This window comes from Theropithecus gelada, chromosome 9 (genome assembly GCF_003255815.1).
Source record: "Theropithecus gelada isolate Dixy chromosome 9, Tgel_1.0, whole genome shotgun sequence".
Taxonomy (NCBI): Eukaryota; Metazoa; Chordata; class Mammalia; order Primates; family Cercopithecidae; genus Theropithecus; species Theropithecus gelada.
In genome coordinates this window covers 47101197-47126558 of record NC_037677.1, presented here as the reverse complement: position 1 = coordinate 47126558, position 25362 = coordinate 47101197, and the positions used below count along the sequence as shown (strand labels likewise).

At 41.7% G+C, this 25362-nt stretch overlaps 1 protein-coding gene and 1 long non-coding RNA gene across 2 annotated transcripts; both read left to right on the top strand.

The window, feature by feature from the left end:
• The first annotated feature begins 7855 nt into the window (after nt 1-7855).
• On the top strand, nt 7856-9489 carry LOC112631336. The gene is made up of 2 exons (XR_003121105.1): nt 7856-8039; nt 8676-9489. It is a non-coding gene; the product is annotated as an uncharacterized LOC112631336 (long non-coding RNA).
• Nucleotides 9490-11510: 2021 nt separating this feature from the next.
• Nucleotides 11511-24090, top strand: LOC112631032 (neuronal-specific septin-3-like). The gene is given in 6 exon segments (XM_025395534.1): nt 11511-11722; nt 14481-14654; nt 15119-15198; nt 16324-16395; nt 23473-23715; nt 23801-24090. Coding segments are annotated over 6 exon segments (1071 nt in total).
• The last annotated feature ends 1272 nt before the right edge of the window (nt 24091-25362 follow it).

The window sequence follows — 25362 nt, the reverse complement described above, 5'->3', positions numbered from 1 at the left end:
GTCAAATTTGTTTCCTCCAGGGATCAAGGCCATCAAGCTACAAAAGGTCTTACAAATAAAAACCTCAAGTGAGTTCAACCCACGGCTTCTACTGAGTACCCCTAGATCGACCCACTGGTCCCTCAACTAGCCTAGAAAGTTCCCCTCTGGAGGACACCACAACTGCAGGGCCCCTTCTTCACCCCTAATCAGCAGGAAGTAGCCAGAATGACCGCCGCCCTGTTCCCAACAGCAGTTGGGGTGTTCTGTTTAGCGGGGGACTGAGAGGAAGGGGTTAGCTGAGCTTCCTGGGTCGAGTAGGGGCTCAGAAAGCTGTGAAACTCACTCCCTGCATCAGGACTTACTTCCGTCCTGGATGGATAATACTGAAGATATATGCTTAAAATATTCCTAACACCAGGATTTGTGCATGTGTTTTCTTCCCCAAGCTATAAACAGTGAAAATTTTGCTGTAAGTTTCCCTGTGTCTTTCTCTCCCTCTCGCCCTTCCCTCTCCCTTGAGACTAAAGTGAAAGGAATGTTAACTGCCCGTTTTTCTGTGACCAGCAGACCTTATCTATGCTCCCAATCCCAGTTCCTTGTAAACATACTTTGTAAAGTCCTGTGAGATCCTGTCTCCTTTGCCATGCCACTGCAAGGTCGTAAAATAGATAAAACCTAAGTTGCAAGTTCGATTTTCCTCAAGATCTAAGACATGTTACAAACAGTTAATTGCCTTTGTTTCTCACTCTGGTAACATCTTCCTGCCACACATGTTTCCCACATTAAAGAGTTTAAAAAGCAATCATATAATCTAACTCTGGACCCCTTCCACACTGTGGAAGCTTTGCACTTTCACTCTGCTCAACAAAGCCTACAGCTGTTTCTCTCTCCAAAGAAAGAAAACCTTATTCTGTCTCTTGAATTTTGGCTTTCAGGGCAATTGTGGACTCAGAAATTATATATAGTAAGTCTAACTCTGAATTTTGATTCTTTTTCTTCTTTGCATTCCTGTTGTTGGAATCCTTGTCTTAAATCAGGATTTTAAAAAATCAGTTGATGTTAAAAATCATTTGCCCTCTTTTAGTTCATTCCACGCATTTGGGGCTGAACAACCAGAAAGAACAGGAAAGAAATCAATGAGGCAGCTGGTTTGACTGAGAAACCCCAAGGGCACAGGAGCTCCTTAACCCTACATCAAACCATGGAAGAGAACTCACCAGAAACAGTGTGTGTGCTGGCGTGGCTCCAGGTCATGTTTCTGGCCTATTGTCTCTAATCTGTCCATCTCTGCTCTGTCCTAAAACCTCAGGTGACGCCCTCCTCATGTCTCCAAGGTTAGTCACATGCCCTGTTTACTTTCCTGTGTTTTCTGACAGTTGTACCTAACATCTTCAGTGATATATCTTAAGGTAAAACCCCCAACAAGGGTGTTGCAATGATATAAGAGCACTCTTATATGTGAAAACATCTTTAAGTAGAATAATACCAGCTCTATGCTGGGGATATGCTAACAGGATACTCTAAGCATCACTTAACTTACCCCCTTTAATCCTCACAATACCCACAGAGGTAGGCATTTCTTTTTTTGGAGACGGAGTTTTGTTCTTGTCACCTAGGCTGGAGTGCAATGGCACAATCTCAGCTCACTGCAACCTCTGTCTCCCAGCTTCAAGTCATTTTCCTGCCTCAGCCTCCCGAGTAGCTGGGATTACAGGTGCCCACCACCACCCCCAGCTAATTTTTGTATTTTTAGTAGAGACAGGGTTTCACCATGTTGGCCAGGCTGGTCTCGAACTCCTGTCCTCAGGTGATCCGCCCACTTCGGCCTCCTGGAGTGCTGGGATTACAGGCATGAGCCACAGTGCTTGGCTAGAGGTAAACATTTCTAATTCCTCTTTTACAAGCAAGGAAACAGATGCCATACAAGTTTAACTGTCTTGCCCAAAGTTACATGGCTGTTAAGTAGTAGACCCAAGATATGAACCCTGAACTATTTAATTTAAAAATTAGTGGCATTAATTACAGTTTATTTTATTATTGTCGGTCTTAGCCTGTCACCCATTGTGCTTACCACTCACCTGAAAAAAAGTACATTGTCATAAATATTTGTTGAACGAATGAATACTGTCTCTCCTCAAGATCTAAGTAATGGAGACATAATGGTGGAAGGACACCTTTTACTGTCATGTTTCAAGGCTCATTGAAATACTAGGTTTGGTGGCCTTTTGGCCACTAAGGAGTCCAGCCAGCTTTGGCGGTCAGTGGTAAAGAAAAGGTGATTTTTTATTTTAGTGCAGAAACAGTTGATTTTAAGATTTTTGTAGAATTTTTTTTCTTAATATCCTGCAGGCTAGATCTATCAGATTAAGTTGTTATAAACCTGGAAAATAGAAATTAACTGAAATCATGAATACACTTTTTTCAGAGGGCCAAAACAAAATTAAGCCACAAGTGAACATTTTTTTTCCCTCAGTGATCAATTTATCTCTAAATTTTGGAAAGTATTATTTTATCAACTAACTGAAGTCATGTCAACAGGTATCTGATTGTCAATGACTTTAAATAATTTCTGACTTGGGGCCTGCCTCAGCATCCAGTCTCATATCGCCTCTTCTCTTGTTTTCAGTGCCTTCTCCGGAGTTGGGAGGTTGTCTGAGCAGTGTTCTTTCCATCTGTATTGCTTTCTCCCCACTACACATGTGCATTTTCCCCATTTGGCCATCCCCCAGATGGTTCCAGCCACGCTGACCAAGAGTTTCCATTTCTGTCACTTCTCTTTTCTCTGAATACTGGTCTGCATTTTCTTGGAACTGTGAACTTCTTATATATGCCAAATACTAAGAGATTCTCAAAATGAGATCCCATATTCTGAACAGGACCTAGAGTAAGGATTCTAGGGAAGGCCAACTGGCTCCCACCGCAAGCAGCACTCTGCTATATTGTCAGCACTGCTCCAAGGCATTGGCTATGAAAAATCAAGGTCATTTGAGAGCTTTTAAACATTCAGAAAGGGAGTTACTGTGTCTGAATTTCTGGAAGTGGTTTTAGTAGGGATGAATTCAATGTAATCTGTGGATTATTCATGATTTTGTAGGAAGGTTAATGAACATTTCTTTTAGCCCCTCAGGACTGAACCTCTGAATCAGTAGGGAGCATAAATGCAAATGGTCAGAAGAGGATTGGAGGATGCTGAAGGAGGTCAAAAGGCCTGCAGTCAACCTGCACATGCCTGCCTAAAAGTGGTGAGAAAGCTCCACCCAAATGAAGGGGCAGTGGGGCCTGGCCCATCACTACCCCAAGCTACAGGAGAAAGGATTTGACTATTCCCAGAGTTAAAAAAAAATAATAAGAAGAAATCATTATTTGAGGCTAAATTTTACTTTCCCCATTTCTGAAAAAGATTTTTCTCATGATTTATATAAATTCAAATTTTTCAGCACTGTAATAACTTCAGTCAGTTGATCTAGAATGCAAGATGTTAACAACAACAAAAAAGAGTGAAATCCTATAAAAGTTTCAACATGAAATATTTCTGCAAGGCAAAAAGAAATTCACATTCTTGTACCAGGGAGCATTGTCTAGACCCCTTATGGGCACAAGACACTGACCCCAATGTTTCAGTGAACTATGAAACGAAACACTGAACTGCCACTGTCGCCCAGGCTGAGTGCAGTGGTGCAATCTCAGCTCACTGCAACCTCTGCCTCCAGGTTCAAGCGACTCCTGAGTAGCTGGGATTACAGGCACCTGGCACCATGCCCAGCTAATCCTTTTTTTTTTTTTTTTTTTTGAGTGGAGTTTCACTCTTTCTGCCCAGGCTGGAGTGCAATGGCGCAATCTCGGTTCACTGCAACCTCTGCCTGCCAGGTTCAAGTGATTCTCCCGCCTCAGTCTCATGAGTAGCTGGGATTATAGGCATACACCACTACGCCCGGCTAATTCTGTATTTTTAGTAGAGATGGGGTTTCACCATGTTGGCCAAGGCTGGTCTCAAACTCCTGACCTCAGGTGATCCACCCGTCTCAGCCTCCCAAAGTGTTGGGATTACAGCCGTGAGCGCCCGGCCCAGCTAATTTTTTTGTATTTTTAGTAGAGACAGGGTTTCACTATGTTGGCCAGGCTGGTCTTGAACTCCTGACCTCCCGATCCACCCCACTTGGCCTCCCAAAGTGCTGGGATTACAGGCATGAGCCACGGCGCCCAGCACATCTCCAGTCTTTAGGTCTTAAAGAGAGATAGTATTCATTCATTCTACAAATATTTATTTTGGACCTACTATTTATTAGGTAAGTAGTGAATACAATGGCTAACAGGAAGACACAGATAATAAGTAAACAAATAAAGAGTAACTAAGACTGCTGATTTAGGAATAGTTCCAGGTTCAAATCACCGTCTCTTCCTTAACACCCATGTAACATTGGGGAAGACACTTAAATTTTGAGACCCTCCATTTCCACACTCATAAGAGGAATTAAAAATGCCTACCTCTGTGGTTATTGTGAAAATTAAAGGGATAAGTTAAGTAGTACTTAGCATGTTGTCTCCAGCATAACGCTACTATTATTTCTCTTAGAAATGTTTTGGAACCTACGCGTGCACCTAAAGCATTGAAACATCCTTGTTAGGGTCTTCTATATATATTTTGTTGTTGTTGTTGTTGTTGAGACGGAGTCTTGCTCTGTCGCCCAGGCTGGAGTGTGGTGGCGCCATCTTGGCTCACTGCAAGCTCCGCCTCCCAGGTTCAGGCCATTCTCCTGCCTCAGACTCCAGAGTGGCTGGGACAACAGGGCCCACCACCACACCCGGCTAATTTTTTTTGTATTTTTAATAGAGACGGGGTTACACTGTGGTCTCAATCTCCTGACCTCGTGATCCACCCGCCTCAGCCTTCCAGAGTGCTGGCATTACAGGCGTGAGCCACCGCGCCGGGCCTAGGATCTTATCTTAAGAAAAATCTCTGAAGGTGTTAGATACAATTGCCAGAAAACACAGGAAAGTAACAGACCATGTGACAAGTCCTTGAGGCCTGAGGAGGACTGGTCACCAGTCACCTGAGGTGTTAGGACAGAGCAGAGATGGACAGATTAGGGACACAGGGCCATAAACATGACCTAAAGCCATGTCAATATGCTGCCTCTGCAGTGCTCTCTTCTGTGGTTTGATGCAAGGTTAAGGAACTCCTGGGCCCTTGAGATTTCAAATGAGCACCAATCACCATTTCTCTTTCTCCTGTTTGTCTTGGGTTGCTCAGCCCCATGATTGTGTGATAGACTAAAATAGGTCAGGGTGGGCAAAATCTCTGGTTAAAATGCAATCTTGCCAGCCAGCAGCCCATCTGGGAAAGCTTCTGTTCTTCCTCTTCTCTTAAATATTCTCAGAAACACAATAAACTCACCAAAAACCACTTTCTTCACTTCTAGTGGACTGACCATGTATTGTGTTTTCCTGGAAACTGGATTTGGAGTAGACATGAGTGAACACTGGCCTTCAAATATCAGTAACTGAAAGACAGCCTTGGAGCAGGGCTGACTATCAGTAGCTGACCCTGCTTTTGTCAGTCACAAGGAATGTTTCCTTCTCTAGATAGAGGGATAGAAACCCACATGCCCAACCCAAGTTTACCCAAAGCAGTCACTGGGATACTCATTGCACCGTCGTGTCCCATCTTGTCCCTTTTGTTTCCTTCAAATGTGGTCCCATTTCCTCAGGACCAGAACTCCCTTATGTGGGGAGCAGGACTGCCCCTGAGTTACCCTTCATTGACTGAGATATGTGCCAGTATTTTCAGCAAAACATGAATCTGATAAAACTTTGCCTGAACTAGCTCCCAGTCTCAGAACAAGCTAACATTGCCCAGAGCCTCTATTTAGGGCAATCTGGTAGAGCCAGGAGCAGAAAGGCATCTTGTACTATTATACTGATTATAATATCAAAGTATTTAATAAATATGAGTGACATTGTTTCTCCTATCAGTAAACCACAGTCACATCTAGAGGTGACTGATTTTCACTGTCTTATTTCTGACTTTCTGTCACCCCTCAGCTTCTATGTCTTCTTTTCTCTTTTGAATTCTGTCCTTTCTCTGTAGCTGGGAGGTTGTCTGGACAGTGTCCCTTCCGTCTGCATTGCTCCACTTCCCACCACCCACTTGTATTTGTCCCCTCTGTTCATCCAGGACTTTTCCCCCAGGACATTGTGGCCACACTGACCAGGCATCTTCACCTCTGCCACTTCTCTTTCCTCTGAATGCTAATCTGTGTTTTCTTAAACCTGTGAACTTTGAGTGAATGCTACATACAAAGAGCTTCTCAAAATTGGATCACATGTTCTAAATAGGACGTAGAGTTGGGATTCCAGGGAAGGTTAGCTGGCTCCCATCCCCAGAAGCACTGAGCTGTGCAAGGTGTTGTCTATGGAATATCAAGGTCACCTGCGACCTTTAAAACATTCAGAAAGGGCTGGGCGCGATGGTTCACGCCTGTAATCCCAGTACTCTGCGAGGCTGAGGCGGGTGGATCACGAGGTCAGGAGATCGTGACCATCCTGGCTAACACGGTGAAATCCCGTCTCTACTAAAAATACAAAAAATAAGCCGGGCGTGGTGGCGGGCATCTGTAGTCCCAGCTACTTGGGAGGCTGAGGCAGGAGAATGGCGTGAGCCCAGGAGGTGGAGCTTGCAGTGAGCCGAGATCGCGCCACTGAACTTCAGCCTGGGTAACAGAGGGAGACTCTGTCTCAAAAAAAAAAAAAAAAAAAAAATCATTCAGAAAGAAGGTTACTACATCTGAATTTCTGAAGACAGTTTCAGTAGGGATGAATTCATGAATTCCATGGATTATTCATGACTTTGTAGAAAGGTTAATGAATGTTTGTTTTAGCACCTCGGGATGGGACCTCTGAATCAATCGGAAGCATAAATGAGAGATGTTGGGGGAGGATTGAAGGATGCTGATGGAGGTAGGAAGGCCTGAAGTGACCCGCCTGTGCTAGACTGAAAGCGATTCAGGCCCCACCCAAATGCAGGAGCAGTGGAGCCTAAATCCTTCATGACTGCACATTAGAGGAGAGAGGATTTGACCATCATCCCTCTCTTAGAGTTACTGTTAATCAAGGTAGGAGGACAAGATGCGTTCCCATTTCTGACTCTGATTGCCCTAAATAGAGGCCCCGAGTGGTGATGATTTGTTTTGAAACTAGGAGACAGTTCAGTCAATGTTTCATCAGATTCATGTTTTGCTGAAAATACTGGCACATTCCTCCATCTAATGAGGAGTCACTACAAGTAACTCAAGGGCCTTAGTCCTGCTGCCCACAGAAGGGAGTTCTAGTCCTGGGGAAATGGGGCTGTATTTGAAGGTAATGAAAGGGATAAGATGAGACATGATGGTGTGATGAGTATTCCAGTGACTGCTTTTGGTAAATTTGGGCTGGCATGTGGGCTTCAGTTCCTCTGACTAGAAAGGAAATGCTCTTTATGACTGACAAAAGCAGGAATAGGTTTTATCATCAGCTCTACACCAAGGCTCTCCAGTTACTAGAGTGGTCTCTAGAAGATAGCACTATCAGCAAACTCCATTAGCATCTAACTTGCTTCTGTGGTGCTGTGTTGTTGCTAATAGTTTTAGTTATAGCAACTGCAGTGCAGGGAACCTGATCCAAAAAAGGCACAAACCAAAGCCTGTGCTCCTAAGGAGATTATGAGAAATGAAATCACCAACACTGGCCTGTCTTTGGGAGGAAACTGGAAATGGCAAGAGGGCCCACTCATGGGCTACAGCTCAGCACTTGGGTCACGACTCACCCTGGAGAGGTCAAGTACGGGCCCCACTACTTCCGGCCTTGGCTGTGGATCACACCCTGGATTCTTCTCTGCCAGGTGCAGCTCAGTGGCTGTGATGCTCCTTGAGCCAATGAACTCTTTGGCCTGCTCTTCTGCTCAAGCAGAAAATGATCTGCACTTCATCCTTGAGAAGCTGAGAAGAACCACAGGCTTCTTCAGGCAGGTGGTAGAACGTGGGTGTATCCTGCAAGTGCTCACAGTATCTCCCTTGGCTCAGGTGACAGAGGCTTGGGGTTTTCCAGCTCTCGACCTAAAATTCCTGAATAATTGTTTGTTTTCAAATTTCTTAATGAATAGTAGGATGAACTTGCCACCCCTGTCAGGTGGGAATGGGGTTCCTGAGAGCTGAGGGGCGAGGATCCAGATCCTGAGCCTCTTCACCAAGCAGATGCTATAGAGCAAAGGCAGCATCTCTCTCTCTCTCTCTCTCTCTCTCTCTCTCTGTCTCTCGTTCCCCTTCCCTTTAAGGAAATCCTCAGGACTAGGTGAGATCTTAGATCTAGTGGAGAATCTGAGCTACTCCAAGCAACACCTTGGGATCCTGCAATCTGAAAAGGTAGAACCAAGGCAAATGTGGGTGACAATACCCAGAAGTTGGGTATTGAGCCTGTTAGGGAGAATTTTTTTGGGGGAGTAAAGTAAATAATGAGGTGTAGAGAGCAATGAGAATGAGAAGCCATAGACTGCAGCCATATGAGCAGCCATAGACTGCAAAATGACGCAACATCTGTCCTTTCTCCCTGGTCAGAGAGAGTATGATGGGAAGTCTCCAATGTAGAAAGCCCACTGTGTCCTTCAGCTCCCCCATACAGTCTCAGAACATGCCTGATTCTGAAATTTCTGTTCTCTTTAGGCTCCAGCCTGATTTTCTGGCTCATAAGGCCAAAGGGAGCTGGAAAGGTCCCCAGGGCAGGACTCATGGTGGAGAGAGAATGGTCTAGAGGATTCAGGCCTCTGCGCACTGTGTCTGGGTCCCTCCTTAAAGAATGATAAAGACAAGTAAAGAGCTTGAAGCAGCCTGGAGTCCAGCCAGAAACCTTTAACTGAGCTTTAAAGGAGATGGTCACAACACTTTCCATAATATTGGCAAAGGCCTCCTGTGGCCAGGTTTGTCCTAGGATGAGCATCATTTAATACTGTTAACCTGCTGTATCTTTGCTTTAATATATCTGCTTGCCCATCACAATGACGTTATGGTTAATTTCATCAATTTGGTAACCTGGCTCACAGGAAGTAGGAAAGTAAGCGAGGACCAGGTGTGGTGACTCATGCCTGTAATCCTAGTACTTTGGGTGGCTGAGGCAGGTGGATTGTTTGAGCCAAAGAGTTCAAGACCAGCCTGCGCACCATGACAAAATCCCGTCTCTACAAAATATACAAAAATTAACCAGATATGGTAGTGCATGGCTGTAATCCCAGCTACTCGGAGGCTGAGGCGGGAGAATCTCTTGAGCCGGAGAGGCAGAGGGTACAGTGAGCTGAGATTGCGCCACTGCATTCCAACCTGGGCAACGAAGTGAGACCCTGTCTCAAAAGAAAAAAAATAAAAAGAGAAAGATGGTGAGGGTTTCCTGTGAATCAAATCCTTGATTGGATGTTTTCTTAACTAACCAAGACCTCTGTAAGAATTCTGTCCTTGATTCCACAGTAAAGTGGTGTGAAATTACTATAAGAAAATGTTTACATGTCTTATTTAATCTTCACAACAATCTTGTGAGGCAAGTAGAATTGTTATCCTCATTTTCTGTGTGATGAAACTAAGGCTCAGGGGAGCTGTGTGACCTGGCCAAGTCCCCACAACTGGAAACCACGGAATAAAATGAACCGAGTCACACATGCTAGAATAAACTCATTGTGCCTCACCATGGAGCTTCCCAATGGTTATTTCTGTTGCAATAGAGGATGAAGCAGATGGTCTTTCCAATCAAGATGTTAAGAAAGTCTCCAGTTGTCCCTGGGGAATCTCAGAATCAGACTGAAGATTCGGAAGAGCCTTTGCTGACCACTGAGTCAATCTCCCCAGAACCTCTTATAGTACCGCTGACCGGTGAGTGATCATCAAACCTCCAAAGACTTGGGGAATTTGCAGATTCTAGGGAAAATTTCATGAGTCAACAGGTGTGAAATTTGAAAGTTCCATAGAGAAATTCTGGAACTTGAAATTATCAGAGGAAGATTATTATGCAATTTTGTTCCTGTTAGTAGTCTTCAATAAAGAGACTTCAGGTGAACATTGGGTTGAACCAAGATTACTTTCTCCCATTGTCACCATTCTGATTTCGGATTGTTCCTTGCTGGTTCATGTCCTCTTCAATTCTGTTTTGTACCAGATAGAGGCAGAGTAGAAGGAAAAACTGAACAACAAATGGCATTTGTGCCAGCTCGAGGGATAAACACCCTCTAAGGAGCATCTCAGGATTCCACAAGATTTCAACAGGGTCACCCCAGTTCACAGGCAGGTAGTGTGTCTTCAGTGTATGGCCAATCGCCGTTGGACAAACAGGAGGTGTTTTCCCCAGGATACCCTGCGCTAGACTCGGCATCTTTTTAGTCTTCTTCCTATTCTGTCTCCTTCCCAGCACACTGACACTGGAAGCACACTGTGTCATCACATGAGCAATTCACAGGTGAATTGCTGAAATACCTCACAATGTACAGTACACAATGTACATGAAATACCTCACAAATGTACAGTACTTTAACTGCTGACAAATCCCCATGTAGTAGGTAAGAAAGATGTTATTATTCACATTTATCTATTGGAACTTGGGGGCACAGAGTGTTTAAATTACCTGCCCAAGGGCACACAAGTCACTTGCCTCTTGTGTTTCAATTCTACAATGGCTTAGTGATTCTTTCTTCAGATGGTGGTTGTGAGGGGTGAATGGAATTAAATCAAGTCTGTGTGGAAAGGGCCTGGAGCATGGGTTCTCAATGCAGGGTGACTACTGTTAGCACCAACTAGTTATGGTAATGACTGTGATGATGATGGGGAAATAATATCACCTTGAAGTAATAATAATAATAAAGTTGAAGTTAGAACGATCCCCCCAAATGTATAAAAATTAGGGCAATGAATTACATCTCTAAAATGAGTTAGTTTGTAAATCATGAGAAAATGAGCATCCTCAGGTACTGCAGGTAGAAACACACAATGGAATAACTCTTGTCAGCAAGCTAATCCATTCCCAGGCATTACTTTTTTTTTTTTTTTTTTTTTTGAGACAGAGTCTTGCTCTGTCACCCAGGCTGGAGTGCAATGGCACGATCTTGGTTCACTGCAACCTCTGCCTCCCAGGTTCAAGCAATTCCTCTGCCTCAGCCTCCCAAATAGCTGGGACTATAGGCGCACACCACCATGCCCAGCTAATTTTTGTATTTTTAGTAGAGACAGGGTTTCACCATGTTTGCCAGGATGGTCTTGATCTCTTGACCTTGTGTTCCGCCAGCCTCGGCCTCCCAAAGTGCTGGGATTATAGGCATGATCCACCGCCCCCAGCCCAGAATTTGCTTTCTAACGAGTTCCCAAGAGATGCAGGTGCTACTGGTCAGTGACCCTCTGCTCAAAATCACTGCCCCAGGAGATGGGGGCTCTTCTATGCCCCATTTTTACAGGTAAGGCTGGTCATGACAGTGGGAGATACAAAATAAAGGGTGGGGTCTGGTTCCTTTCTAAAAACCTAAATGCATGTCGGGGCAAGTAAGGCTTAGAAAAGAATTTACCCTCCTTCGCCTCTGTCACCTCCTCCCTCCTTCCAACCTCCATCACTTGTTTGGCAAACTGGACTCTGGAAGCCAGAAGGCATCAGAAAAAGTGGAATGTGAGCCTGCAGGCCATCAAGGTGAAGCCTCGAGGATCCCCCAGGGCCAGTTGTTCCACTTTGATGTGGATAAGCCTCAGTTAGTGTCAAGTTGAAAGGAGAAAAATGCAGGTGAGTCACTGTTAAGAAACAGGTTCACATAGGTAGGTCTAGGAGCACTGCAAGTAGTTCTTACAGTGGGGGAGAGCAATTGTGCTCAACTCTGAATCCAGCACAAGGCAGTGGGAATCACAGTCAAGGAGGAGGATGGGCGTTAGCAAATAGGAAATGACTACGAGGGAACATCGGGGTAAGGGAGGATTCTGGCTAAACTGACCTAATGGGATTCTCGCTGAGCACAGGCCAAGGTTATCTGACATCAGCTGCGGGATGGTGGGGGATGAGGACCCTGATCAGTATATAGCGGACAGGGATTCCTGGCAGCTAAACTGACTTAGCAGGGTAATTTGCTAAAACTGAATTTTACAAAAAGTGCATAGATGGGTATAGCAGAAGGTTCAGAAGCCTGACTAATGTATGGTCAAACAAACAATAATGCATGCTCCAGGGACCACACTGGGCCTCAGCATCTTCCTACCCCACCAGCTTCCAGGAGGGCATTTTGCCCGGGGCCTCCTGGGTGGTTCCTTGCCTGATCATTTCCAGGAGACAAGAGACTTGCACCTTATCATGTATGATAAATTCGGTGACAGATTTTTAAGCCTAAATCAGGTGACAGTGCTTCAGTGACAATCTCAGGTGGTAAAAAAGTGAGGTTCATTCATTCGCCAGTTCTAAAGGCAAACATAAGGCTTTCTTTTTTTTTTTTTTTTACAAAAAAATTGAGACCACATAAAAGAAAAAGAATGAAAAAAATCAAGCAACCCGAATCCCTTATATAATCCCTTCAAACTCCAAACAAGGGAACTCTTCTCAGTATAAACTTCGGAACTTTTGTTGATCACTGACTGCAGTCTGGTGGTTTATACTTATTTTCTTGTGTCCTGTTTCCTCCCTACTCCCACCCCCAACCAGCAGTTGCTGCCTTCCTGTCTTGGTCTCATTGTTCTCAAATCGGACCTGTAGATACGGTCCCAAGTGCTTCTATCCTTCATCCTTATATCCACAGGATCCCCTGAGAACCCAGCTTCTATTACTGAGAACTATCCCACCCGCTGAATAAGGAGTCTGATCTTTATTCAGTATTATTGCTAAGATACCAGAGGAAATAACATGTAAGAGTCTAGTATAGAACTCATGGCTCTGATCTGAGGTACTAATAGTTGCTTATTTGAATCACTGCATTTTCTATTTATATTCTTTTTTTTTTTTTTTTTTTTTTTTTGAGACGGAGTCTCACTATGTCTCCCAGGCTAGAGTGCAGTGGTGCGATCTCAGTTCACTGCAACCTCCACCTCCCAGGTTTGAGCAGTTGTCCCTGCCTCAGCCCCCTGAGTAGCTGGGATTACAGGCGCCTGCCATCATGCCTGGCTAATTTTTGTATTTTTAATAGCGATAGGGTTTCGCCATGTTGGCCAGGATGGTCTTGAACTCCTGAACTCAGGTGATCCACCCGCCTTGGCCTCCCAAAGTGCTGAGATTACAGGCGTGAGCCACCACACCCACTCTATATTCGGAATTCTATTCACAATATCTCCACACAGTGTTTTCCTATTCCATGGGGAGAAATCAGGCAGATGGCAGAAGACACAGGTCAGATCTCAGGAAGAGTTTCTATGGCCTCCAAACAAGCATTTATTGATTATAGATTTAGGGGTGAATATTACAAATGTAGGGAGATGTCCCACAAGGTTAGCTCCTCTGCTACCTAATGCACCAAGCAGCTTGTCCATAACTTAGTTTAAATATATCTGTCAGGCTCCATGCCCACTTGCTATAAAAGCAAGATTACTGAGGTAATCTTAGATTTTAAAATGGAAAACTGGGCCTCACAAAAGCAGTTGGGAAAGTTACCTGGAGATTGTTTCTAAGGCAGTGTCCAACTGTACCAAGCAAAGGATAAGTACAAAGTCAGAGCTTCATTAACTCTTGATGATTGATTCATTCACTTAATGCAAGACTTCATGGGAAGAAGAATCGCTGAGTGGAGGAGACCGGAAGCAAGGCATCATGAAACACCCATGGTCTCTGGATACCCACCCAGCCAGTCCCCACCCTCTTAGGGTCTGGTCTTGATCATCTCATCACGTGTTTCAAGAGTGCGTTTTCCTACCAGTTGTTTTTTCGTCTGCTGTTTTTTTTAGTTTTTTTTTTTTTTCTTTAGTTTAGTTTAGTTTTGTTTTTGAGACAGGGTCTCCTCTCGCCCCGGCTGGAGTGTAGTGGTGCGATCTTGGCTCACTATAACCTCAACCTTCGGGGCTCAAGCGATGCTCATGCCTCAGCCTCCCGACTAGCTGGGACCACAGGCGCGGGCCACCACACTCGGCTAATGTTTGTATTTTTAGTAGAGATGGGGTTTCGCCAGGGTGCCCAAGCTGGTCTCGAACTACTGGGCTCAAGTGATCTGCCTGCCTCAGCCTCCCGAAGTGCTGGGATTACAGGCATGAGCCCCCAGCAACACGCCCAGATTCTTCTATACCCTTAATTGGGAGAGAAGGCTTCTGCCTGCGGGTTGTGCATTCTTCCAACCGGCCCCACCTTTGCTGTGGACTAAACAGGAACCACTGGACTAGAGTCCTTTGGCTCTCAGCCCTGCAGGAGATTTTAATCAAAAATTCTACGCCTAAGGGAAAAACAGGGTTAGGCTGAAAATGCACACAAGGCTCCTGTAAACTTCTTTTCATAAACCACCCGCCCAGGGTATTAAATAGGGTACTTAGTTGATCCGAACCCTCCAGGGAGACCTCCGACCCTTCTCTTCGTAGCCCCCAGCTCCCCTCCCCCGGTTCCACTGGGGCAAGGGGACTGAGCTGCTCCACTTGCCAAGAGTCAGCACGCCGGGAAGCCCCGCCCAGCGGCTGGCGCAGCCAATCGCAGCGCGGGCAAGCGGTGGGGGCGGGCCTGCCTGGGCGGTAAGGGGACAGGGAGGCTAGGGATTTTATAAGTCAATTCGCTGCTTTCGGGAGGCCTTAGGCGACAGCAGACTCCTGGACCCACCACCTGCTCACTGTGCCTGTCCACCTTTGGCTACTGTAGCTGACACCCCAGTGGGCTAAGATTGGACAGGAGCCACCAAGGACCCAGCAAGTCCTTCAGCTCTGTGAGTGAGGGATTTTCGGGAGTGCCAGGCCGCAGTATTCCCAGGGCTGGTGGGGTGGGACCGGGAGGCTCGACCCCGGCAAATCAGGCAGGGGCGCCCCATGCTCCCTGCAACACCACCCACGTCCTGGGGCCTCAGTGAGCATGAGCGGAGGGCAGGAGCAAGAGGCAGGGACCTGACCTGGGTCCCCAGCCCAAAGCCTGGGAAACTGCGTACCCCTGTGTGGGCGCGGACACTGGGGACTCTGGTTTCCTGTGGTTCGGCCACCTGATTCAGTTTATGCTCTGTGAGGGGAGTTGGAGTGCTGGCAGGACTGGCCCACCTGCAGGACTGCAGGACTGCGGGAGCGGCGGCAGGTAGGTGCTCTCCTTCTCAGTTTCTCCTGGGAAGACGTTCAAGAACTGTTTCATTACAAGGGGCGTTTGGAAAATATACTTCACCTTCTGCTGTGTATTAGCCAAGAACAAGGTGCGAAGTGACCTCCCAATTACTGGGGATCCCTTTGTCCCTTCTTGAAATTAGATGTCTTCATTTATGAGGTTTTGCCTGGATGACCTGAGCCCAGTTGGTACAAAACCTGGGCCAATGGTTTCCTAGTTTCCCGGTTGTTGCCTTAAGCTTCTCGCCCATAAGGTACCTTCCTATCCTTTTCATAGCCTAAGTTATCATCCCATAAAACTGTTTCAGCACCTACAGCTCTGGACAGGCTGCTTTTCATTTTGGTGGTTCCATCCAATATCTCCACTTGCCCTGTATTTCTGCAGACTTTTCCACAGTCCTTATGTAAATGCTTGGAAGAATAGTTTATATTTTTTTATTCTACCATGGTGGCCCTAGTTTCTCAGGTAGCAGTAAAATGGCTTTTTAGGATGGGTCTAATCAGATCCTCATTTCTTTTCCCTTCCTAGATTTTTGAAACATGAATCCTTCACTCCTCCTGGCTGCCTTTTGCCTGGGAATTGCCTCACATGCTCTAACACATGACCACAGTTTAGATGCACAATGGACCAAGTGGAAAGCAAAGCATAAGAAATTATATGGCATGGTTGGTGGCATCTGAAACTGTCCAGGGGAGCCCCAGAGAGATGGGCTTTGCTATTGGGATCATATGGCTGGAGAGTAGCTTCTAGAGGCCAGCTCTTACCAATAACCTAATGCAATAACTTAACAGCACTGATTATGAACACGATATGGGCATACATCCTTGTTGTGTCTGAGCTTGGAGAACATCTCCCAGAGGTGTCAAGCNAAAGTACAATATGTAGACTCACCTGTTTTTTTAATTACCTCAGGAGAAAACTCTACAAACTCACTTAACGTCTTCAATGACCCTGGATCTAAGAGACTTCCTCACTGTTTAACGTTTTATGTTGTTGTTGCTGTTGTTGGGTTTTTTTTTTTTTGACCTGGAACATATCTGTACTGCAGATTCGAAGCTTTCTTTGAAAAGCTAGGCCCTTTCTGCTTCTGATATTCTTTAGATCTTCAGTTTACTGGTCAAGAATACTTTATAAAGGTTTTACAAGAATATCAGTGTCTCAAGGCTTGTGAAAGTATAGTTAAATGACACTTATTATACTTTTTATATTTCTTTATTCCTTTCCCTTTCATTATCTTCCCATTTTAGAGGGTTAAAGTGTGATAATGCTACAATAAGGACCTTAAACTCATATGAGGCACTTGGACATTTGTCACAGAGAAGAAAACTTTAAAATGCTGAAATGAAGAGGACTCTAGACTCAGACAGAACACAGAGACAAATTTTAGCCCAACATGACCGTCTCCTTGTTCTGTCCTTACTCCTTTGCTTCCTCTGTTCCTTTCCACAATAATTCAAAAGCTAGAATTGCTAATTATGTTTTCCCCCCTCTTGGCTTGAATCTTAGTTATTTGGAGGAGATCATATTTCAAGGTCTTGCATTTTTCATCATCAACATCCTGGCATGTCCCTACAATGTGTTTAAATAAGCACCAGGCTTCTTGAGGGTTATTGCCTTTTAAAATGCTATCTCCTTTTTATCCCTGATGTCATCACAGTGTCAGAGTTAGCTTTCCTAAAATGAAATACCTACAGTATTAACAATAAAATAATAGCATTTATGCTGTAATAAGTAGTAGTAATTCGACAGCATCATTTAAGCACTTAATAAAATAGGGCAGTCACTATATAAATGACAACAATTTATGTGAGCATTTTGTATTCACATTTAATAGCTAGTACTAAATGCATAAAACTGAGCATCTATATAAGACAAATTTTATTTTTCTAGTATAACCAGTATGATGTAGATAAATCTCCATTTCTAAAAATGAACATCATAAAGCTTTATTGTATTTCATCTGGTAATAAAGGTCAAAATAGAACAATAGAGGTAATATATTTCTTATATACTCTTGAAACCTACCCAATAGTCTTATAAATAGTTTTTTTTTTTTAATATAAACATAGAAATTGACCCTTCTGGTCTTAAAGCTTGAAACTTGTATTTGTTTTATCTGAGCTCCTTCCTCAGGAAACAACCTTCAGGCTTCCCCAAAAAAGTATCAACAAACTGAAACTCACCAGATCACCACATCCAGTGAGATGCCAGACCCCTCATTCATTATGATTGCTTCCTTGCCCCTCCCTAGTTCCTGTTTTCTTACATATTGTTACATTTCTTCCCTGCTACATAAACACTAATTTTAGTCAGTGAGTTGGATTTGAGATTGTCAGCCCTTTCCTCAGTTACAGCACTAGATTAATATCTTCTTCTTTGACAACAGTTGTTGTTTCAGTGATTGGCTTTTTGTATGACCAGCAGCAGAATCTAAACAGAACCCCTGATGTTCCTGTGACAGATTTTGGTTACCTGACCAGGAACACATCGCTTGTGTCTTTGCTGCCTTGAGCCTAGAGTCTCAGAAGGCCTCCTAAGCAGTTGCCCACCCAATTTTCACTGGAGGTGTTTTGGTTTCTTTCTGACCCCACAGCAGCTACCCCCAACTACATTGCTGATTGTCTAGTCAGAACAGCATTTGACATTTGACATCTGCATCCGGATAGGTGAGAGTTAGGTCCTTTGTGGGCCTGGACAGCAGAATCCCCTCCTCTCAGTTTGAGAATTTTGACAGTGTATTTCTCTCCCTTGAGCCACAGTGCCCAGCCAATGTTCTTAGATTTAAATATTAGACATCTATCAGATTCCCTTCACCCTACTACAACCATTGTATGCTTTTCGATAGACACAAGATTTTGTTTTCATTCAGGTTGGACTCAACAAGTATTATTTATCAGTTCACTGCATTTATCCATTTACCCAACAGAGGAAGTATATAAGATACAAATGAATAAAGTGTAATAATTCTGATACTCACTGTTTGCCCTTATATCATGTATGTGCTCAACTGTACACCATGTTTGTATTCCCAAAACCTAACTGGAAGGGAAAACTCAGAAAAATAGAATAAAAAGTATTATATATCTCCTACATCTTCATTTTAGAATATTCTAGGGGTACAGATCAGTATAAATAATATACTTTGGTAAGTGCCCACCACATCATCTATTTGTCATCCTTAGACCCAGATTATACCACTCTTTTAAGAAAGAAAACTTGCTACTATACCTCCTACCCAGTAACATATATATCATATATCATATATATATATATATATATATATATAAAACATATTTGCTACTGGTTAGGAGTGACAAAAAATCATAATAATGTAGTACAATTTAGTTACAAATTCACTTAGTATTTTTAAATTTTATGTATATTCATATTTATATGAATCATCATTTAAAATCACGTCTATTGATCCTGATGGCATTAAAGGCATAAGAGGTACTGAGGATATTAATTTAATTTTGTTTACAGCTATGCACAGATATTTTTAGTTCACTCAGATTTAATCCAGTACTCTATTATTTGATTAACTGTACAGCTAACAAATCATTCAGGGCTCCCACTGTTTCAACAACGAGAGTGGAAAAATATTTTTTCATTTATGTTGATATGCAACTATTTGTAGTCTAAATTAATATCCTAGCAATTGATGGTGAAATTAAATTTATTTCTGTCAGATATGGTAATTTGATGACAGTGGATAAGCATGGGAGTAAGAGAAAGTTTTGAGGAAGAGAGGACAGTTTTTGTTTACTTAATGATTATTCAAAAGATGTTAAGTAAACATTCCATAGAATGCTACAGATAGTGGAATACAACGTTGAAACAATTTAATAATGCAGTCAATGAATCCAGTTTTAAAAAATGGGATCCGTTTTCTAAACCTGAGCATACTGACACTTCATGAGTGTTTTATCATGCATCCTAAACCAAACCAACTCTTTCCCTTGACTGTCTTACAGTGCATAGGGTATCTCTACATTCTAGGAAAGGAATTATCCATTTTTTATATGCCACTTATAAAATCATACTTAATGTATGATTAGGCATAAATTTACTTGTATTTTTAAATCTTGTAAAATGTTAATGAAAAGTGTTCTTGAAAAATATTTCTGAGAATATTTTCCAAAAAATGAATAAATTGTAATACATAAGGGACAATATCTTTCTAGTGAATTGATTATCAGAGTGTAATGTGGCATGTTCTGATTATGTTACATAATATTCTGATTAGCAGAAAATTTTTAAATGAGTGAATTTAGCAAAATGTTTACAGGTCAAGAAAACTGTTTTAGACTATGTTTTCTGACCCAAATGTAAGAAAGAACCCAATAAAGAGGCAGCCAGGTAATGCTGTTGCTTGTAAACTTAAACAGAAACTTGCATGTAATTTATGGTTCAAAGAAAAATAAAAATAGAAGTTATACTTTATTTAGAACTTAATGACAGTGAAAAATTACACATAAAAAGGAAGACTGTTGAACACAGCAAAAGCTGGAATTATATAGGAAATATAAATATAAACACAAAATAAGTGTAAATTATAATGAAGTAAAAATGTATCAAAGAGAAAAAAGAAAGTAGTACAGTAAAAAATAAAGGTGATTCTTTAAAAACCATAGTTAAATAGACAAATTTCCAGCCAGATTNTGCAAAACCAAAAAAGTAGTTCCTTTCTAACTTCCCCTGCAGCCTTGTCTTGTGGAGCTTGTATTTTACTTCATGAGAAATGCCAAGAAGATGTCATTTAAGCTGAAACCTCCAGCAGAATTAGCCAGAATATTTAGGAAAAAGATGTTTCCAGAAAAAGAAAGAGCTGGTATAAATGTTCTTAGGCAAGAAGGAGCTCACAATGATCGAGGAACAACAACAAAAAAGATTATTTCACTCAAGAAAAGTGAATTGGGAGTACTATATAAATGATGAGATCTGAATATGATTCATGGGGCAGGTCACACTAGGGTGTTTGGGTATGGTCTAAATGGGTGGCATGAGTTGTTTTAAGGAGAGGAGTCACATGATTTGACAAGTTCTTAAGAGATCCCTTTGATTACTCTGGGGAGAATAGAACATAAAGTAGCAGAAATGAAAGCAAAGGGAGATAGTAGGAAATAATTGCACATTTATAAGCAAGAAATGATATTGGCTTGGACTCTGGTTATAGCAACAAATTAAAAAAAGGAAATACTGAGAAAAGTTGATTGGATTCGCTGACATTCTCAACATAAATGGAAATCAGTATTTTTTGCTAATAAATATAATATGCATCAATATTTTAAAATATTTAATTATTTTACCATTCTGTGGGGCACAAGTAGACTTCAGGAAACATGCCAGTACAGAACTATATAAATGTGATCACTGGTAGAGATAGGAATTAATAGGCATTTGAATGTCTCCGTCAACCTGGAATACCACAAAAAAAGCTCTTTGCATTGTTATCATACCCTGTAGTTTTCTGCCATTTTCAGTTACTTAATATTATGTTTTGCCTCAATAGGTTATAGTGCTTTCTCTTGTATTATATTTGCAGCAATTGTTAGTGAAGTTTTAAACTTCAATAGCACCTCTAAAACAAAACAAAATTGTTGCATACTATTTTTCATTAAAACATGAGATCACTATGACAAAAAAAGCTAAATGTGTCATGAAATGACTTAAATTGGATGAAAGTATATGCAATATATTAAGAAATAATCTCTGACTTTGTAGTTTTTTATTTGTAGTTTTTACTAGAACATGAAATCAATATGTGAACCTTGGCTAGAGTTTGCATCTAAACATAATAAAATAAAAGAAAACTTAATATTATCATTGAAGCACTAGTGTACATTAGCGAACTGGACTATATAAAATAAACTTTATAAAATAAACTTTATAATATTTAGCATTTGATTTTTATTTATGTATATTATAAAGTGAATATAGTTCACATTATAATAAAAATAAAAGTAGTATGTTAACTAATTAGGATAAGATGCCTACAAACTACATACCTGCCTAAATTTTCGACCCATGAAACCTCAATGATTTGTGTTAATGTTAAGGCTTACATTTATATATATACACACACATATATATATAATTAGGGGAAGAATTGTTAATCCTTTAATTTTAAAAACTTTAACTTTGCAGACAAAGTTGATTATACCTGTGGCAGAACACTGCAACAGCAATAAATAAATAAATAAATAAATAAATAACTTTTATTTTCTGTGGAGCTCCTAGAATTATGAATTATTCTGTAGAGTGAGATGTGCCAAGGTCCCTTTCTTAGAGTTGCAAGTGCATAGGAGAAGGTCAAGGGAAATAATAAGCAGCACTTGATTTCCTTGACCACAGTGGATGGGCTTCTAAAACCAAATTACCTGACTGTAAATCCAGATCTATCTTTTACAGGCTATGTGATTGCGGATGTTACCTCTTCTATGCTTCCATTTCCTCATCTGTAAAATGGAATTATAGCCTACTCTTATTTTGTTAGTATAGTGAGGATAAATTGAGTGAATGTATATAGTTCTTAGAATAGAGCATGACACATAGTAAGTGATCAAGAAAATACTGTTTACTACTAGTTACGTGACAGTCACTTCACATATAATAATGATTTAATAAAGGAGTAAGAAGAATGTAGAGCACGGCTTCTCAACATTGGCACTATGACATTTGGGGTCAGACAATTATTTAATGCAGAGGAGCTATAGGATGTTTAGCAGTGTCACTGGCCAGTAGTGTACCTCCTCCTCTCCAAGTTTTGACAATCACAAAGGCTTCTAGACATTAACAACTATCCCCTGAAAAGTAAAATTGTCCCTGCTTGCGAACCACAAATATAAAGTAACCACTCAAAGATTACATTACTAATTTTGATTGAATTTGACCAGCATTATGAAATAAGCATAAGCTTAAGTTTCTATACTTGATTTTGTCATTGTCAGTTAGGGCAGCAGAGAACTCCAATTCTGAAAATTCTGAACATGTGCTAATAGCCTATAATATAATCAAAACTTTCATTTTTGAAAAATTAGAAAATGTATTAAGCAGCAACATAGAATAATTAACCACAAAAATATTGAACATAAATCTCATTTGCCTAATTTCTCTTTTGAAGTCCTGTTTCACTATATAAGTATTATGTGTTTTGTTTCACAGCTAGATTGTAGCAGGACGAGCCGCAGACAAAACCTCTCAGACACCAAGTTATAGAAGGAAGGGCTTTATTCAGCTGGGAGCATCGGCAAGCTACTGCCTTAAAATCCGAGCTCCCCGAGTGCACAATTTCTGTCCCTTTTAAGGGCTCACAACACTAAAGATTTCACATGAAAGCGTCGTGATTGATTTGAGCAAGCAGGGCGTACGTGACAGGGGCTGCATGCACTGGTGGTCAGAGAGAAACAACAGGGCAGGGAGTTTCACAGTGTTCTCTTCTATACAATGTCTGGAATCTATGAATAATATCGGTTTCTAAGTTATGAATTAATTTTTAACTATTGGGTTTAGGCCAGGCAGGCCCAGGCCTGGTTTCGGGCCTGGGGCCGGGCTGCCTGTCTTTGGTTTTACTTCCTTGTTTTTTCCTTAAAACAGGTACTGAGTATAAAACAATATAAAACAGTATGAGAGGGTCTCTCTCTTTCCTCAAGATAATAGCCAGTTTTTTCTCTAAGCCTAAGGTTGGTTCTCAAATTTATAGCGGCTTATAGCTCTTCTAAGTTTCTATAAAACTTCAGCAACCTGCAGCAGGTTGAAATTTATTGATATTCACTTATTCAGCAGATCATATTACAACAAAGTCAGGGATTGACTCATCCAAACCAGATGCTCCCCCTGCCACCAGATCACTAGGAGATACTGCAATCATTTCCCCTAGTTACTAAATTAGCAAAAATTCTCAGGGAGAGAGAAGGGCAAGATGGCACATTTTAATACTTACTATTATTCTTTACCATCTTTCCCTTTGAATGGATTAAGAATCTGACACAGACAGGCGGCCAGGAAGGATGTAACTGCCGCTGAGCTGGCCCTTCTGTGTCCAGAGGCTACCGCCGGCAGCGGCAGCCCATGAGCTACAGGAGGAGCTTTAGGGCTTCCCGGCCGGGTGCAGCAAGGGCCAGACTCGTCGCCAGCAGGCGCTGCACGCCAACCGGCCGGCCTCTGGCGGGCACGATGGCACGATCACGGAGAAGCTCCTCAATGGCCCGCGCCAGCTGCAGCCCCGGCCACGCACTCGCCTCACCTGAGCCTGGGTGGAACAATCCAAAGTTTTAATCAAAGAAGGTGGTGTTCAAGTTGCTGCTCACAATAGTTGATACCCCCCAGGATTTGGAGATGCAGTGGATAATAGTAATTGCTGGCAGCCTGTTATCGATTACACTAACAGTAAATTTGAGGACTACCTAAATGCAGAATCGCGAGTGAACAGAGGTCGGATGCCTGATAACAGGATGCAGTGTTGTTTATGCTTCATTGCTCCTTCGGGACGTGGACCATTACATAACTGAAGACTCCCACCTTCAGGCAGGATTGGGTAGTACATGTTTGTTAACTACTTGGCATTGCCTTTTGTTGAGCCTTAAACCATTGGATATTGAGTTTATGAAGCATTTGCATGAAAAAGTGAGTATCATCCCACTTACTGCCAAAGCAGGCAGACTCACACCAGAGGAATGCCAACGAAAACAGATAATGAAAGAAATCCAAGAACACAAAATTAAAATATATGAATTTCCAGAAACAGATGATGAAGAAGAAAATAAAGTTGTTAAAAAGATAAAGGACTATTTACCTCTTGCTGTGGTAGGTACTAATATTATCATTGAAGTTAATGGCAAAAGGGTCAGAGGAAGGCAGTATCCTTAGGATATTTTTGTGCTGTGATTTAGCTCCAGCGGCGCCATGAGCAAATGAAAAAGAATTTGGAAGCACAGCACAAAGAATCAGAGGAAAAACGTCGTCAGTTTGAGGATGAGAAAGCAAACAGGGAAGCTCAACAATGTATTTTAGAACAACAGAACTCTTCGAGAACCTTGGAAAAGAACAAGAAGAAAGGGAAGATCTTTTAAACTCTCCATTGACTACCAGTTACGTATTAGTTGCTAACATGCCGGCTTGGACGTCAGTGTTTGTTGGATCCATTTGACCAGTTTGCACCAGTTTTATCCATAATGATGGATTTAACAGCATGACAAACATTATTTTTGTTGTTGCTGTTCTTGATGGAGATTAAGATGCCTTGAATTGTCTAGGGTGTTGTGTACTCAGAAACTAACAGCTCTAAGTACCTTTCCTACATTTTCTTTTTCTTTTTTTGTTAAACAGGTATCCTCAGTTTAATGCAAGAGAATATTTTACTGTTGTACCATCATGTTCTGGTGGTTTGATAGCTTACAGGAGATTTCAAAATAAAAGGACTCCAGAAGGTTTTCATTGAGGATAAACTGCCATGATATGATGCAAACGGCGCTTCTCTATGATGGTTATAATACAACGGTTCCATTCAATGCAGCATACACAATAATGTAATTTAGTCTAACACAGTTGACCCTATTTTTTGACACTTCCATTGTTTAAAAATGCATATGGAAAAAAACCCTATATGCTTACAGTGCACCTAGAGCTTTTTTATAACAACCTCTTTTTGTTTGTTTGTTTTGGATTTCTTAAATATATATTATTCTCATTTAGTGCCCTCTTTGACCAGAATCTCATTACTGCTTCATTTTTGTAATAACATTTAATTTAGATATTTTCCATATATTGACCTTGCTAAAATAGAATATAGCATCTTTCATATGGTAGGAACCAACAAGGAAACTTTGCTTTAACTCCTTTTTTACACATTATGGTAAGTAGCAGGGGGGAAATGCATTTATAGATCATTTCTAGGCAAAATTGTGACGCTAATAACCAACCTGTTTCTACCTATATGCAGTCTCTTTATTTTACTAGAAATGGGAATCATGGCCTCTTGAAGAGAAAAAAGTCACCATTCTGCATTTAGCTGTATTCATATATTTCCTTTCTGTATTTTTTGTTTGTATTGTAAAAAATTCACATAATAAACCATGTTGTGATGTAAAAAAAAAAGAATCTGACATAAATATAACTTGCTAAAGTAAGGGTGTTAGGTGA